The sequence below is a fragment of the Delphinapterus leucas genome, chromosome 2, assembly GCF_059928025.1.
Source record: "Delphinapterus leucas isolate spDelLeu-1000000601 "Yukka" chromosome 2, BTC_Dleu_Yukka2, whole genome shotgun sequence".
Lineage (NCBI taxonomy): Eukaryota > Metazoa > Chordata > Mammalia > Artiodactyla > Monodontidae > Delphinapterus > Delphinapterus leucas.
In genome coordinates this window covers 139,117,403-139,135,838 of record NC_143130.1, presented here as the reverse complement: position 1 = coordinate 139,135,838, position 18,436 = coordinate 139,117,403, and the positions used below count along the sequence as shown (strand labels likewise).

The following is an 18,436-nucleotide window of genomic DNA, read 5'->3' as shown; positions in this document are numbered from 1 at the left end:
CTGGGAAACTATTCCCTAAATATAAAATGCAGCAATATATTAGGATACACATGTGTGAATATTTACTTTAGCACTGTTTATAGTAGGGGTGAAATGATAATAAAGTAAATATTCATCAACAGAGCAATGACTGAATACATTATCGGAAATCCATACTAAAAGTGGATAAAAAGTCAATAAAAAAGATGAATTTAAGCACTACTACTTGACCTCGAGTAATTTCTGCAGGGTTTACTGGGTGAAAACAAAATGCAGGCGAGTGTGCATGACACAATCTCAACCTGTAAAATAACAACAAATACACACACATCGTATGTACCTATCATGTATACTGTATGTGTGTGTGTATATAATTATTATATATGCATAAGGGAAAAAAACCATGAAGGTTACATACCAGAATCTTAACACGAGTTAAGGCATAAAGTGGGACAGGAGAAAATGTGAGGAGGAGGGGTAGATGAAGAGCACTCAAAAAAAGTCTATAACTTAAAGTAATATATGACATAACCGTATTTTATTTTTATGTAAAATGATATGTGGCTGATGTATGGGTGTAAAGAAAAAAGTTAACTGAAAAGGACACAAGTGGGCTTCCCTGGTGGCGCAGTGGTTGAGAGTCCGCCTGCCGATGCAGGGGATATGGGTTTGTGCCCCGGTCCGGGAAGAGCCCACATGCCACGGAGCGGCTGGACCCATGAGCCATGGCCGCTGAGCCTGTGCGTCCGGAGCCTGTGCTCCGCAACGGGAGAGGCCACAACAGTGAGAGGCCCGCGTACCGCCAAAAAAAAAAAAAAGGACACAAGGTAGATTGTGATAAAAGAAGAAAAAAATTAAATATAGAAACAAAGAAAGTGTATAATCAAACATCTCCCAAAAGCATTAAAAGTGCATAATAGCTTTCAGCTCATATGACACCCTATCACTTAACCTATATTTACTGACTACGCTACATACTCTGCTAGATGACAGGGCTATGACAGTGGACAAGATAAAGTCTCCATTTTCAAGTGAGATTACAAATCAGTGTGATAAGAGCAACATTAGGCAGGCGACATTAGAGGACTACACAGAGAGCATATTTGACGGTACCTAACCCAGTGGTAAGGGATCAGGAAAGGATTCCATGACAGCAATCACAACAATGTTTGAACTTGCTCTGTCACTTCTAAAAAGTATGCTCATTGAGTGTAATGTACGTTAGTTAGCCCTTTGTAAGAGAGACACTTAAAGTAGTATTCCATTCAAGACAAATTTAATTAACCATAATTTAAAATCCCTAATTTTACTCTTCTAGAATCTTACTGCTTTGAAAAAGCAACCATGGTAGACTTTCAGAGAAGACTAAGTCTGCTTGAATTGCCAGTGCCAGCAGCAGCTTTGGTTCTTGCCTGTCTAATAAATTATTCCATTTGTATGAAACCCAAAGGTACCTCAAATTCCACATAGATGAAACCCCACTCATTCTTATTTCCTCCTAATTCTGTCTTTCCTCTAGAATCCCTCCCTCCCTCAGTGAATGGAAATACCATCTATCCAATCATTCTAGCCAAAAACCTGGAGTCATCTTAGACCCTCCCTTCTTTTGCACCTCTCATATTCAACTAAGTCTTGTCCACTCTCCTCCTCAAATGTCTCTCAAGTCTCCCTTTTCATATTTCTTCACTGCTGAATAATGTCTCACCAGGTTTACTTTAATAACTGTCTAAGCCAGAGGCTCCTTGCCTCCAGTCTTAATCCTCTGCAATCTATCCATCACACTGCACCTCACATGATCTTGCTAAATAAAAGGCAAATATGATCATGTCACTCATTTACATACAATCTTTAATGGATCTGTGAATATCACAAAACATTCAGAATTGACAGAAATTCAAGACTGAATTTTCCATGGGCATAAATATAAAGTAAGATTGGAATTACTTTCCGTTTTGCACACAAACGAATCTCTACTGTCTTAGAGTAAATTGAAAAACCACTTGATATTATATCCCCTTGTCTCATTGCATATTCTGCCTTGGAGGTTTCTCTTACACTTACTACACAGCAAACATCTATTCATCATTGAGAACTCATTTCAAGTTAGCTCCTCACACATGAAGTCTTCCTTTTTTTTTTTTTGCGGTACGCGGGCCTCTCACTATTGTGGCCTCTCCCGCTGCGGAGCACAGGCTCCAGACGTGCCGGCTCAGAGGCCATGGCTCACGGGCCCAGCCGCTCCGTGGCATGTGGGATCCTCCTGGACCGGGGCACGAACCCGCGTCCCCTGCATTGGCAGGCGGACTCTCAACCACTGCGCCACCAGGGAAGCCCCATGAAGTCTTTCTTGATTGCCCTCCCCAGTTACAACTGACCTGTACTCCCATCCCATACGGACTGCTTCACAATAACTACAGTAATTTATTGCATGTTTTTGCCTTCTCTCTACTACTTCTACTAGAGAAAATATTCATTATGGATAAGGCCTTACCAGGTTTTATATTCCTACCACCTAGACTGTGCTTAGAGCAGAGCAAGCACTCAAAAAAATATTTTCTGAATAAGTAAATGAATAAACTGGAACGTGCTTATCACACTTCATCATCTGGCTGATTCCTCTAAGATTCAGTTTCACATTGGCTCTTGTGGGAAACCTTCTCTGAGCTCTCATGTGTGGGCTGTTCCTCCTCTGCGCTCCCAAAGCAGTCTGTGTTGTGCATTAATCACACAATATTAAAACTGCTGTCTCATATTCTTCTACACGAGTTTGTAAACTTCCTTGAGAGCAGATGTCTATTACCTCTGCATCTCAAGACCCTAATATTGTACTAATATATTGGTACCGAGTACACAGTAGGTACTCAATACAAGTTTTCTGAGTAAATGAAGAGCTATAATTGGTAGTAAGTCCCAGAGTCCTCACAGTTTGTTCAAAATACCAGTTTACACTTTAGGGCTCTCGAGACAATTCTTTAAACCTTATTTAGCAGCTTTTTGTTACTCAACGCAACGTGAAAGCCTCAGAATTAGAAACACTGATAGGGGACTATAGGTTGCAAATAGGATGCTTTCTGAAAATGAGCAGGGGTGGGGACAGGCAAGGTAAGAAGAGCTGAGCCTCTGTAAACAAAGTTACTAAAAATCAACATGAAAGGCATGAGATTAGCCAGTAGCAGAAATAGTGATACACTGGGACTCATTCTTCTGCAGTAAACATAATGTAACAAAATACTTAAAGCAAGAGGAACAAACTAGCTCTCTATAGGCACCTTCCTTTTAAGCAACTGTGGATAGTTTCTGGTTCCATTAAATACATTTGAGAAGGTACTGATATTTTTACATTCTCCAAGCATTATTGAAGATAGTAACAGTTACCATGTGCCAAGCACAGTGCTAACTACTTTATGTGCATTGTCACCTACTACCCACCCCTAATAACCTTAGGAGGTAGATATTGTTTCTGGTAAGCAGCCTCCACGACGGTCCCCTAACATCTGGGTCCTGGTATTCACACCTTTCTGTAGTCCCCTACAATATTATTTCAGGATTGGTCTGTGTTATCAACAGAATGTGGCAGAAGTAATGGCATGTCACTTCTGAGACTAGGTTATAAAAGACATCGTGGTTTCCATCTTGGTTGTTCACTTTCTCTCAGATCATCCACTCTGGGAAAAGCCAGCTGCCATGTCATGACAGCTCTATAGAAAGGTTCCAGTAATGAGGAACTGAGGCATCTTGCCAGCAGCCATGTGAGTGAGCTTGGAAAATAGATCCTCCAACCCTAGCTGAAGCCCTCATATGACTGCAGCTCTAGCCAACAGCTTGACTACACCTTCATGAGAGATCCTGAGAACCATGCAGCTAAGCTACTCCCAGATTCATAACTTTCAGAAATGTGTGAGCTAATAAATGTTTGCTGTCTTCATCTGCTAAATTTTGGGGTAATTTGTTACATAGCAATAGGTAACTAATACATTAATATTATCCCCACTTGATAGATGAAGAAACTTGGGCTCAGAAAGATTGTTACTTGCCCAAAAATACAGAGCTGGAATTCAAACTGATTTCTGAAACTCCAAAAGCTCAAGCTCTTAGCCACTCTGTCATACTGACCCATCTATATGCTCAATCTTACGCCACATCACTTATTATTTTTTCCAATTAAATTAAATAAATATCTATAGTGTGCCTACAATTAAAAATGAACTGTACTATAGGTAATCTGCTAGGTGATACCAGGGTATAAGGAGGGGCTAAACAGGATATATCCTCATGGATTTTATTCTATAACATTTATTATTTATTTATTTTTATTTTCTGTAACAATTTAACAAGTACCTCTTTGTTCGCCAAGTACCAAGTAGCTCTCAAGTGATCTGCGAGAGCCATCTAGTGTCAATTCTATTTAATTGCACTCTGCACGGTTAGCTGGATACAAATATAGAAGTCATATTTTAATGCCACTTTGAATACTAATTTTTAAAAATGTAAAAAAATTAATACTCTTACTATGTGCATAAAATAAATAATTCAAATATTAATTTACATTCATTCCCATAGAAAATTCAGTCTTGAATGTCTCTCAGTTCTGAATGATAAGGTGTTTACTCATACTCTGTGCCAATGTTTTTCTAACTTCCAGCATCTCCTCTTCTAACTTCTGGCAAATCTGCATACCTCCAGAAGTTCTTTCCATTTAAGAAAATGCAGCAATGGGCATGAGAAAATCAATAAATGAGAATATAATTGATCCTCATTAATCTGAAGATTCCATTTCTGCAAATTCACCTATCTGATAAAATTTATTTGTAACCCTGAAATCAATACTCACAGCACGTTCGCAGTCATTTGTGGACATGTGTAGAGCAGCAGAAACCTGAATCACCCTACACACACTTCAGCAGATGAGGTTGAACACGGTGCTGCTCTGCTTTCTTACCAGCTCTTACACCGTGAACAAGTGTTCTTTTTCGCTGTCTATTTAGTGACACATTTTTGAACGCTTTGTTGATTTTGTGGGTGTTTAAAATGGCCCCCAAACATAGTGCAGAAGTGCTCTCTAGTGTACCTAAGTGCAAGAAGGCTGCGATGAGCCTTAGAGAAAAAATATATGTGTTAGATAAGTTTCATTCAGGAATGAGTTAAGTGCTGTTGGCCGTGAGATTCAATGTTAATGAATCAACAATATACATTAAATAAGTGTCCTTAAATAGAAACACACATAAAACAAAGTTATGTATGGATCAACTGTCAAAAATGTTATAATCAGAGGCTCACAGGAACCTAACCTTGTATTTCCCCTAGAAGCAGTGGCTCAGTATTTGCTAATTCAATGTTTCTGGTGACTCTATAGGACATAAGTACTATAGATAATGAAAATCAACTACATATGCTAGAAACTGGTATTCTCTATTCTACTCTTATTCCCAAAGTGTTACAGCAGAAAGTTTAGATAATAAAATTCCAAAACAGTCCCGAGTACACTGAGCACTGAGTCAGAAGACTGAACTTCTACAGTACTACCTAATTTAACATTGTCCTACGCAAGATCTGTTATGTCACAGTTTTGATGTGCTGGTTATATTTTTCCAGTATATATTAAAATAAATACATCACTATTAAAAATTTTTAGGTGGACACATGCATATTACCAAAATTATCTCATGCCCCATCCAGTGATTCACGTACCAACACTTTGGGGAAATACTGCTATAAATACCATAGAAAAAGTCATTATCAAACTTTTCAATTATGAATACCCCTTTTAATAAGGAAATTTTGTAAGCCCCTACCTGAAAATAGTTATGCTTTTCTTAATTCAGATTAGGAACACTACTGTAGATTATAATACAAAACAGAATACAGCATTCAACATGGAAACAGTACCAAAAAAGTATGATGGGGTTCGAAGTGAATATTCTAACAGACAATACATCAAGAAGCAATATTTTGGTGTATACCTGTAACTGTGTCACACTGCTGAGATAATGGCTTAGGAGCACATCTCTGATCTGAAGACTCTGCGTTAGTTACAGGCTGCTGCATATAGGCGGAATGTCCTATTAAGATGTTCTCTGCTGCTGCTGTCAGCCTGGGCCTTTGTCCTTCACTAAGTTCACCTACACTGTTTTCCAAGTCCTGTAAAAAGTAGAAACCATTGTTACACACATTACATTAAAATCAAGTCAAAACAAGAAATATTTGTCAAATGTATCATGATGCAGACCACATGACTGCTTGAAAGCTATTTTAGGAAGTCCTTATTATGCCACATACACGCTACAGGAAAGTTAGTTTAATAAGATATCTAAGTGCAGGCTTTGTTCTCCATGTCTTATTTCTTATGAAGTTAAATACCCACTATCTGTTTTCTTCAACCTCCAAATTAGACAACAATAAAACACACCGGAAAAATGTTATTTAAAACACTAAATGCTGTCACACATTATACATTGTTCATACAGCTTAATTAGAAGAATAGAAAATTCACCTCTTGTTCTTTATGAATGAAAATTGGCTAAAGTTGTTAGTGTGAACTTTATAATAAAACTGATGAAAATGTACAAAAAGTATGAATATGTTTATCAAATATATGAAATAAATAAAAACTAAAAAAATGATGAATTCTATTTTCTTTTGGTATTAAAAATAATATGCCCTAATCACTAGCGCATCTTGTGACTTGGAGATATTCTAATAAATGAGTTTACTAATCAAGAACTGAATAAAAATTCCAGTATATGAGAGTTCTCATGTTTTTTATTAAAAGGAGTTTAATTTCAACCAAGTAGAGTTTTTTTACTAGAATATATGAAGAAATCACTGCTGAAACATCTTTGATGGCTCTGTTGATTACAAAATAAAATCTAACTGTTTAGCTCATCATTCAAGATTTTCTACAATTTGCCCTAATTATCCTCTACAGATTTGTAGCTCCCCTTATCCTGTAATCTGACTTTTCTTTAAGAATATCAGTTGCTCAACACCCTTTAAAAAAAAAAAGATTGTTTTGCAATTAATATAAAACCCTTGGAGATTCTTGGGCAAAGTTTAGAATGACAGCAGATACATTTTCCCTAGAAATTAATTAGAAATATTTCACAGTGCCTGTATTACTCTCCACTACCATATAAATGTTGTGCAATATATAGTACCTTCTCTGTTGTGAACCAATTTTTTAAGGTACTTGTAACTGCTGAACTACTTAACACCTTAATACTCTATGACCCTACTGAAGATTTAGCTTCCCTATTCACAAAATGCTCTCGTACTCATAAGCAGTTATCATTTTAATATTATACTCAAAGCTCAGACTCATGTCAATTCTAAGTTAGGCTACCTATGATCTCTAGTAGTACACCTGGCCCATCCACATAAATGTACAAATTGCAGTTTTGTCTTCAGACTACTCTCACTGACCTGATGCTCCCTCTGGGCAAAGAGTTGTTTAAGCACAAAGAATGGTCACTATTTTCTTACCAAAGCAATATTTTAACTTACAAATGTATCATTACTACTAGTTCTTATTACAAACAAAACAAATGTTTGATAGTTCTGTAAATGTAGGATAACGCACTAAATGTCGCTGTTAATCAGACTGGCAAAAATTTAAGATTAAAAATATCATATGTGGGCTTCCCTGGTGGCGCAGTGGTTGAGAGTCCACCTGCCAATGCAGGGGACACGGGTTCGTGCCTCGGTCCGGGAAGATCCCACATGCCGCGGAGCGGCTGGGCCCGTGAGCCATGGCCGCTGAGCCTGTGCGTCCGGAGCCTGTGCTCCGCAACGGGAGAGGCCACAACAGTGAAAGGCCCGCGTACCGCAAAAAAATATATATATATGTGGTGTTGGAAAGGAATCTCATATAGTTGAAAAGCAATTTATTAGTGTCTATTTAAATTATAAATGCTTGTGCCTTTTGAGTAATTCCACCCCTCATCTTCTATAGAAAGGCAATTCCTCATAATGTAAAAAGGATTTTATTCTTATTACAGTTTGGAAAGAAAAAAAATTGGAACCAATCTAAAAATCCTTCAACAGTAGAATAATTAACCTAGGGTATACTACATGGTAGATAAAAAGGATATGGTGGATCTTTAGGATTTATAGTTAAATTTTAAGAATCAGATGGCAGAAAAACACATACATATACCTCAAAATTATCCACACATGACCACACACAAACACACATATGCAAATGCTTAGATGCTTAGAAAAAGATCTGGAAAGGATAAACTTCCAACTTCTGGGCTTCTGGTCTAGCCAAGATGGCACACTAACAAAGGCTGCCAGCTCCCTGTCCCCAAAACAATGTTGTAGTAACTACATAAGTGGGAAGAAACCAGGATTCTGAGAACTAAGTAAAAGTTGTGAAAAACTACTAAGAAAGACTGATGACTAGCTTGACTTTGTGTGTGTGGGGAGAAAGGGGCTGCATCCTGAGGAGGAGGGTCGCTAGAGGAGGTTTAGTGAGAAGAAAGATTGGTACAAAGTGCTGCTGTCATTCCCTTTTTCCTTCATTAACGTGAGATCATCACTGCTTGTCCCTTAACCATAAAGATCTTGGCAACAATCTGGGCTGCAGATACTAGTACCCCAGAGTAACATCAGGGAGCATGAAGGCCCAGCTGGGGCAAAAAGTTATAGGTGACATCTGACCAGGAACCCAGGACCATTCATTCCCTTACTCTCTTCCTTCTTCACCCCAGGACAGGAATACAAAACTTCCCAACGAAACTTCTTCCTAAGGGTTTTAAAGACACAACAACCATCAGAAACACTAAACGGTAGAGTACCAGCAAACAGCAGTGGCCACGATCAATAGTGGTTCTGTGCTGCCTGAGACGCCATCCCTGGGGCTCATCTCCTCCTCTCTTCTTATATTCACAGGAACAGACTATGGCCTGATTTTAGTCCTTACGCAATAGGATTTCTCACAGAATAGCTTATTCCCACCACCACCACCCCACCCACCCCGGCCCCGGAACATGAGTTCATATACCAAAAGAAACAGATACTCTTATAAAGCACAAACTAACACATCATTGTAAAGCAATTATACTCCAGTAAAGATGTTAAAAAAAGAAACAGATACTCGAGGAATCAATTAGTGTTTAAAAAAAAAAGTGAAAAACATTAATCATACATACATACACACAAGGAATAAAGAAAGATATTAACAATGTGAAACAAAAAATCATTAAAAAAAAAGAACCAAGTAAGACTATCAGATATGAAAAATATAATAAATCAGATAAATAGTAGGCTAAAGAACAACTTAGTGGTTGGCAGATCAGATTGAAGAACTCTCCCAGAAGAGAGTAGGAAAGAATGAAGACATAGAAAGTCTAAGAGATAAAACAAGCAGAAGCAGAAGTGTTAATATTTGGAAATAACAGTTCTAGCCAGAGGGGGAAAAATGAGAGGAAGAAAAAAATTGAAAAAGTAGTGAGAGAAATTTCCCAGCATTAAAAAGATGGAAAAGTCTGAGCATCAAATGAATAAATGAACCAATATTACTGATTTCCAAAATGAAGGAAAGAGGGATTAGTTAATGGAACTTTTAAACTACACTGACATTTCTACTATTTTTTGTGCCATTTGTTTGTCTCATTTTCTCTCTCCTTTTTCTCTCTCAGCCTACTGGTTTCTATACTAAGCAGCATGGTTTCTACAGCTATGAGAGTACTTTCTTGAGTTTAGCAACAGCAATCACAACTAGTATCTTTCCAGTGAAATCAATTTTTGGTCAATAGCTAAGCAAAGTTGCAGAAAATTTAGTCATTTTTCAATAAGAAGAAGTAAGTTAAATTTCCATTTTTTCCATTACTAAGTTCCATATCTTTTTTCTTCTACCTTTCCTAAGAATTAAAATTTTTAAGATAAAAATTAATAGAAAATAAAGCCAGTCATCTCCTTGGATTCTGTATAGTCTTCAGATCTTCAGCTCATCTAAAGCCAGTTTCACACCTGTTCAAGCAAAGACAACCAAATACAATAGAAAGAATACTAAATAGAATCAAGAATCCTCGTCCCACCTCTATCATTAACCAGCCTGAGCAACGACACTGTACATTTCCACCTGGAATTTCCTTAAGCACCTTAAACTTAATGTTTCAAATCAAATTCATTACCTTCCCCACAATACTTAGCACTCTTCTCTCTGCTTTTCTAAGCCAACAGCTATACAACCACAACTTCCCTTAACCAGTGACCAATTACTGCCAATCAGTACTCTTATATTTAAATCTCTCTCCTTTCTATTTCTACTTAACTGCCTTTGTTCATGTTCTCATTCTGGACTACTCCAGTGGTGTTCTGACAAACCTCTATCTTTCCCTCACTTGTCCATGGCTCCATATGTCTTCCTAAATATCTTAGCCTGTGACTCCCTTGCCCAAAAATATCTTAAGGGGCTCCATAGTGTCCAAGCCTTACCATGGCCTACAAGGTTCTTTACGATCATATTGTTCAATCTACTTCTCCAGCTATTTGATCAGTTACTGCACGGTAGAGTAATTGTTTAAGCTCTTTTCTCCCTACAGGACTGTAAGCTGCTTAAAGGTAGGGACCCTGCCTCATTCATCTTTGTACCTTTTCGGAGGTTGTGTCTGGCATATAGTAGATACTCAGTAAATGGTTGCAGAAAGAAAGAAAGAATGAACAATCCTCACAAATCATTTGAAAGGGCTTCAGCTTTTTTCATCTGTAGAATAAGAGAGTTGGAACAGATGGCCTAAATTCCTTTCAGCTGTAAAACTCGTAACTACGGTTCTAGGTTAAAGTTACTGCAAGGCTGATCCCTGAGTAAGCTGAAGTATTAGAGTGCTTTAACTAAACGTAGGAATATTTTTGTTATCTTTTTCCTGTACTTAGATCTAACAGAAAAAAAAATTAAGGTTAAAAAATACCTCTGAATGATAGACCATTTGCTGTGAAACTAACAATTCCTGGTTTTGTTTAGCAAGAAGAGAAAGAATTGCATCAGCATGAATTTCTTTATGGGGCATCCTAATCACTTGTCCTTCGCTGGGAGGATCATCTTCCTAAGTAAAATATAAAGACAATACAATAAAAAAACAAAAATTAATGCATCAATTACATTTTTCATAATTTATGATTAATAAAACTTAACAGTCATCATGAACATGGTCATATTAGCACTTTACAGAAAGAAGATGGACTCTTTATTATCATTTAGATCTCACTTCCATTCGACTATACTAAAAACTCTTTATTTTTGCCTCAAATGTAAATAACGGTATAAAATAATTGGGTTATATTTAAACTAGAGATTTACTATAAAATCATATGAAAGTTGGACCCTTTGTCCCATGTGATTGAGTTACAATGATTCATAAACGTTTTACACAGTGTCATCAAGTTTTTGGCTCACACGGTTTCCTGCTTCATGTTGATGCAGCACACAAAGCTGCGCCCCCAGTGTGGCAATGGGGGCAAAGCACTGTAGCAGTGGTGCAATCTGGACCACAGGCAGAAATGAAAAACTGCAGAAATACGCTGAGGCACCTATAGACCTTTGATTGTCCATTTGCCTTTGCGCTGACCTCCAGTACTCGCTAGGGAGCAGGTACTGAAAGCCCTAGCTGGAAGACCCAGCTTAGACTTCTTGGTGCCTCAAAATAGACCAGTCCCGAAAATGAAGGACAGTGTGGGCCACAGAGTCAGAAAACTGGATTCCCTTGTAAATACAAGGATTAGCATGATTTTAAACTCCATTAATAGTATTTTTTTTTACTTAAGTATCTTACATTTAATGAAATAAAGTTTAACTCTGCAGTACAAGTCTTTATCCCCCAGGTGTACACAGATAAATACCTACTGGTACATAACTGCAAAGTTAGTCTTTTTCAAGACTGTACTTCTGCATGTGATTTTATCATGAATTTGTAGCATATCTGATTTAGGCTTAGTAAAGATATCAAAATTAAAGTTTAGTTTCAAATGTAAAAAAAGAAAGATGTTATAATTTAGTCCTGGTTCAGTTCAGCTATTTAAACAAACTTAAATGTGCTTTGGCACCATGATAAAGTTCTAAGAATGGATAAAAATGCCCTAATGACATATTAAGTAAGCCAAATGTTAGTGTAATGCTCCTCTGAAAATAAAGACTTCTCCTTTATGCTTCCCCCCATATTATTTTATAAAAGTGATTTCCACTCTCTTCAGAACAGACTCAATTACTTGTAATAAATAATTACTGTTAGAAAAGTAACTGCCCTATTAAAATCTTATCAAAACTCTCCTTCATTAATTATTTCATACTCCTACACATAGTAAAGCAAATTGTTTTAACACATTTTATTACTTGAATGTATGAATCTCCAGATTTGGCATCTTTACCCTACTGTGTCTTTAATAGTGTAGAGATGCTACATGGCATCTTTTGCTTTTTGTTTGTTGGACTTGACAAACACCGGACACACACACCCAGCTGCTTGCAACTCAAGCTTTAGGATTAGATAGCTCCTATTAGAACTCAAAATTTACAGTTTTTAGCTTAAGTTGATAGCTTAAGATGAAAGGCAAATTATCATGTATCCATATAAAAAGAGTTGTGGATCTATCACTATACAGCTATGTGACACAAACAAGTGATTTAACCTCATTCAACGCAAAGTAAAATGAGTAGTTACTATTTTTAACGAAGAATGAGCATCATCTTTTGGGATGCTTTTTAAAAATATACAGGTTTAGGCTTCTAACCGCCCACACACATGCATGTATACCATATAACACTCATGACCTACCGAATCAACATATCAGAGGGTGGGGGCAGGATGCATATTTTTAAAAGCTCCACTGGTGAATTTAATATACAATCCTAGTTTACATCACTTGAATAGGCTGCTTTAAAGAAATTTCTAGTGAGTTCCCTGGTGGCCTAGTGGTTAGGATTCTGGGCTTTCATTGCTGTGGCCCAGGTTCAATCCCTGGTCATGGAACTGAGATCCCGCAAGCTGCGTGGCACGGCCAAAAAGAAAGAAAAAATAAGAAATTTCTAGCATTATGATTGTAAGGGGATAGAAGGGCATGTTGTTTCAAAAGTACACCAATCTCTCTCTTTTTTCATCATGATCCTATATAATGATACAAATGGAAAGATAAAAATGCAACTAGACTTCTAAAACTTCCAGTCAAGGTGGAGTAATAAGGACCAGGTACACCCACCCCCTTGAAACAACTAAAAAATGGACAAAGTATGTGAAAAACTGCATTTCAAGACATGGAACATCAGGTAACAAAAGACAGTGATCCCTGAGAAATGAAAAACAAGTCAGAAGAACCCTATGACTGCTCCAGCTTACCATCTGAGTTTCCAGGCTGTGGCACAAGAGCCTAAGCTAAGAAGATGGAGCTGAAACTCCAGGGAGGCCAAGACAGCTAGAGTTCATAAGACGGACGGCTAGAAAAGTGAAAGCTGCAGAGGGAGAAAACTCTGGAAATCTACAGAAGATCCCCTTTGAGTATTAAGCTGAGTACTACTCAGCAGATGCTTTGGAGACAATTACATGAGGCTGCAGGAATGAGCACCTGAGAAGGGGCTGGATATAACACTGCCTGATGCTCACACAGGGCTTGGATGGTTGTTCCCACTAGCCAGGCTGGAAAACCTCATTAATGAGGCACTGGGTGGAGTACATAGAAGTGTCTTCTCTCCATAGCGGGGGATAAATAGCCCTAGATTGAGTACTGTTCTGGTACTGCCTAACAAATCTTAAAAGCAAGACTCAAAAGGGTAAAACTGTCTCTAAGTACTTAACCATGTCCTGAGCAAAGCTCCAAAATATTTATAGTAATATAAAACATAGAAGGAAAAAGTCTATGCAAAATTTTGGCAGATCAAATTAAACAGCTTTTCTTTTTTTAATTTAATTAATTTATTTTTGGCTGCATTGGGTCTTCATTGCTGAGCACAGGCTTTCTCTAGTTGCAGTGAGGGGGGGCTACTCTTCGTTGCGGTGCATGGGCTTCTTGTTGCGGTGGCTTCTCTTGTTGCAGAGCATGGGCTCTAGGCACACGGGCTTCAGTAGTTGTGGCTCACGGGCTCCAGAGCACAGGCTCAGTAATTGTGGCACATGGGCTTAGTTGCTCCGCGGCATGTGGGATCTTCCCGGACCAGGGCTCAAACCCGTGTCCCCTGCATTGGCGGGCGGATTCTTAACCACTGAGCCACCAGGGAAGCCCTAAACAGCTTTTCTCAAAGATTAAGATATAACTACCATATTATCCATCCATTCCACCCCTAGATATTTGCCAGAGAGAAATGAAGGCATATGTCAATACAAAGACTTGTACACAAGTCTTCATAGCAGCTTTACGTGTAATAGCTCCCAACTGGAAATGAACCCAAACGTCCATCAACAGGTGAATAGGCAAACTGTGGCACATCCATACAATAGAGCACTACTCAGCAATAACAAGGAATGAACTATGATACAAAGTATAACACAGATAAATCTCAGAATAATTATGCTGAGTTAAAACAATCAGACAAAAAAAAAGAATACATGCCACGTGATTCCATTTATATACATCTAGAAATGGAAACTAATCTATAGTTACAGAAAGTAGATCAGTGGTTACTGGAAGAGGTATAGAGAATGAGAGGAATGATGAGAGATGAGAAGGAGGGATTACAAAAGGGCCTGAGGAGAGATTTGGGAGTGATGGATGATGAATATGTTCATTACATTAACTGTGGTAATGGCTTTACAGATATATACATATGTCAAAAATTATCAAATAAGTTTTTTTTTTAAAGAGCAACAATAATAGCAATGCTTAGCAAAGGCTATGGATGAATGTAGATGAAAGTTGAGCACAACTACCCTTACTTGCTTAGGTTGTTTGAAAACATAAAAAGTAAAGATTTCTATTCATTAATAATTTTCAAAAGAAAATCCCTATTATCATTTCTGTATGGTATTTTTATATATATTATACATGTTGATATATATGTTAAGATATATATGTTTAAATGTGAATTTTCCTTCCATAAAGCTAGATAATAACTAGGAGAGTTAGTACCCTTGGGTCCTATTTCAGTATTTTTTTTATTATTTTTTAAAATCTTTACTTATTTATTTATTTTGGCTGTGCCAGGTCTTAGTTGTGGCAGGTGGACTTCTTAGTTGCGGCATGTGGACTTCTTAGTTGCAGTATGCGGACTCTTAGTTGCAGCATGCATGTGGGATCTAGTTCCCTGACCCCACAGTTCCCCAGGGATCAAACCCGGGCCCCCTGTATTGGGACCACGGAGTCTTACCCACTGGACCACCAGGGAATTCCCAGTATTTTTTTTTAAAGCCACTAAATTCAATTATTTTTTAGCATAAAGAATTATAATCACGATTAGGGAAAAATTACAAACGTATTATAAGAGAGTTGGTTTCCACAGCTAAGGTCCTGCCTGAAACACTGTAAAGGCAACATATCCAGGTGACAATGTGCCTTGAGTTAGATTTTCATTACCTAATTACATTAACTGCATATTTCAACTACTGGAGCCACAGGGGTTAACAACAATTTCCTATTCATTCTCACAATTATGATAATGAAATGTGTAAATATGATAATGACATGTGTAAGAAACTTTAAATTCCTTCATGGATATTTTATTAAATTTTATGACTATAACTCAAATATTTGAGAAAAAACCCTGATCAGTAGCAACAAGTTTATCAAGATATTCTTCATCTCAGAATTCAATGTGGAGTCAATCACTTCTTACCATTTCGAGGGCATCATGCAGAGTACTGGATAAGCTATCATTTAGGTTTGTCAGATACAGTCCTTCATCTCCTAAAACTAGAAATTAAAATGCAAAAATTTGGAAAAAAGAAGAAACATAAATTTAGTAAATAATCTCACCATAAAGCCACAGAATATTACACTTAAAACTTACACAATAAAAATACTGGCAAAGTTCATAAATCATAGTTCACAAGCTATTCAATCTCACTAGCTCTTTGAAAAGCACATTTTAGGGGCTTCCCTGGTGGCGCAGTTGTTGGGAGTCCGCCTGCCGATGCAGGGGACGCGGGTTTGTGTCCCGGTCCGGGAGGATCCTACATGCCGCGGAGCAGCTGGGCCCGTGAGCCACGGCCGCTGAGCCTGCGCGTCCGGAGCCTGTGCTCCGCAACGGGAGAGGCCACAACAGTGAGAGGCCCGCGTACCACAAAAAAAGAAAAGCACATTTTATAACAAAGATGAGATTTTTGTTTCACTTACCAGCTTGTCAGAAATTAAAAAGAGCTATTAAATATCAACTGTAACCATGAAATTAAAAAGAGGCACTCCTATATACTACTGATATAATTAATAACTGATTAAAATTAAAAACCAATTCACCTTTCTGGAGAGCATGTTGGCAATGTATTGCTATTTAATTTTATTTTTTTGGCCACGCTGTGTGGCTTGTGGGATTTTTTAGTTCCCCAAACAGGGACTGAACCCAGGCCCCTGGCAGTGAGCGCATGCAGCCCTAACCACTGGACCGCCAGGGAATTCCCTATGTATTGCTATTTTAAAGGTGCATACTCTGACTCAGCAATTCCACTTCTAGGCATGTATTCTCAGGAAGTTATCAGTTATGGAAGTTCACAAAGATAAATAAATATACGTGCAAGGATGGTCAGTGGAGAGTTATGTATAGTATGAAAATACTGAAAACAATCTAAATGCCCACCACTATGGCACTGTTTTAGCAGACTACCCAGCCACTAAAAAAAAGAGGTAGGGCTATATGTATTAATATAGAAAAATGTCTATAACATATTTAAGGTTAAAGAATTCAGATTTCAGAACAATATGTATAATATGACCCTACTTAAAAGGTAAAAAAATATATACATACAAATGTATTTAGGTGTCTATATATGCATAGAAAAAAAAAGACTGGAAGGGTATACCCCAAACTTTCAACAGTGATATTATTTCTGGAGGGTGGGATTTATGAGGGAGATTTTACATTCTGAGGTTAAGGTGTAGAAAACTTAACTTGCGGAGTCCATGTTCTTTCTACTATACCCTGTTACATCTTGAAAATTAAGTAAAAACACTTTAAACAGAAAAGTATTACTTAGGAATTATCATAAGCTAACCAGTGAAATCAACTGATGCAAAATTAACTTACTCTTACGAGCCACTTTTTGACCACAATTAAATAAAATCTCTCCTTCAGAGATGGGTCTATCTAAGGTTTCAGTTTCAGTGGCAGTAACGCTCAAGGTACTCTCCATTGTTGATGAATCTGAACTTGGCATCTGTATGGGGGAAGGGGCCTTGGTGCCAGCAGGAAGCGGCATAAGGGGAACTGGCTCTGGAGGTGCAGGCTGAGCAGGGAAGTCCATGCTCTCAGGTTCTTCATCCGTGGCCACAGACATTACACTAAGAAGAAAGAGACATAGTTTGAATGTATTACATCGGTGAAGGCCTATATTAATTTTTATATAAAAAAAAGATTCAAAAGTACTATGTCTCCTTTAGACATTTCTATATCAATATATAGATATATCTATATATTTCTATAATCTGCACTACTATAATTAACCAACAAGATTTATTTTTCCAAAATCATCTTCATGCTTTAATCACAGACCATCTTGAAAGTTCTACCATCTCTAAAATAAATCTACATAGGGATATATGGTAATATAAAAGTTAACTGATCATAGTAAATGAAGATTCACACTGGGGAAAAATCTTCTATTTTATTAACAATATTATAGATATCTTTATTTTAATCTGTTTCCCCCAAAATTTTGTTTTAAAAGAAGAGAACTGAAAGTATAAATAAATCTGGTAAAAATTTTAAAAACATAAAATTTATGAAACTTCTTCCTACTAAAGTATAGATTAGCTTGTGGTTTATCAACCTTCATTTATCGTTTCTGATGTTTTCAATGGGTCACCTAAGTCAACATAAGATGAAATGTATAGTTACTAAAAATGAATATACTGTCATTTACATAGCTCTCGGGTGAAGTTCTTTTTGAAGAGAGTTGGGATTCTCTTCTTCCAGTGGCAGGTCTCCATTACTCCATGGCTTGGGAAGCTCTGGGCTTGACATCTTCAATTTATCAATAGAAGTCTCTGACAAAGTTGGGGTAACAGCTGCTGCGGGAGGAGGTGTAGTTGCAGGGGTAACAGTTGGCGTATTAACAAGTGTGATGGGAGGCATATTATTTCCTAAAGGTTTTTTGTAAAAGCAAAAAAAAGTCAATAAGAATTCCACAGGAAGGCAAGATATATTGTTTAACATTTTGGCATACAAATAATGGCAACAAGAATTAATAATAATAATGATGGCCATTAATGGGAAAAGTTCCAAATTAATTTAGTAAAGTACAAAAAATAACCTTGAAAAGACATCACTTTCAACATCACCATGAACTTAAAATAGTCTAAATGTCTACTAGATTATATACTTTAA

At 37.4% G+C, this 18,436-nt stretch overlaps 1 protein-coding gene across 7 annotated transcripts in view; it reads right to left on the bottom strand.

Annotated features, from left to right (window-relative positions):
* KIAA0586 (KIAA0586 ortholog) overlaps positions 1-18,436 on the bottom strand; it is a 114,726-nt gene that overhangs the window by 44,974 nt on the left and 51,316 nt on the right. For all 7 annotated transcript variants that reach the window (XM_089907753.1, XM_089907754.1, XM_089907752.1 and 4 more), the window contains 5 exons: positions 17,973-18,192; positions 17,138-17,391; positions 15,734-15,810; positions 10,890-11,024; positions 5,940-6,117 (listed from right to left, as the gene is read on the bottom strand). In XM_089907753.1, coding sequence (XP_089763879.1) covers positions 5,940-6,117; positions 10,890-11,024; positions 15,734-15,810; positions 17,138-17,391; positions 17,973-18,192 — 864 coding nt within the window. The remainder of the gene's footprint in view (positions 1-5,939; positions 6,118-10,889; positions 11,025-15,733; positions 15,811-17,137; positions 17,392-17,972; positions 18,193-18,436) is intronic.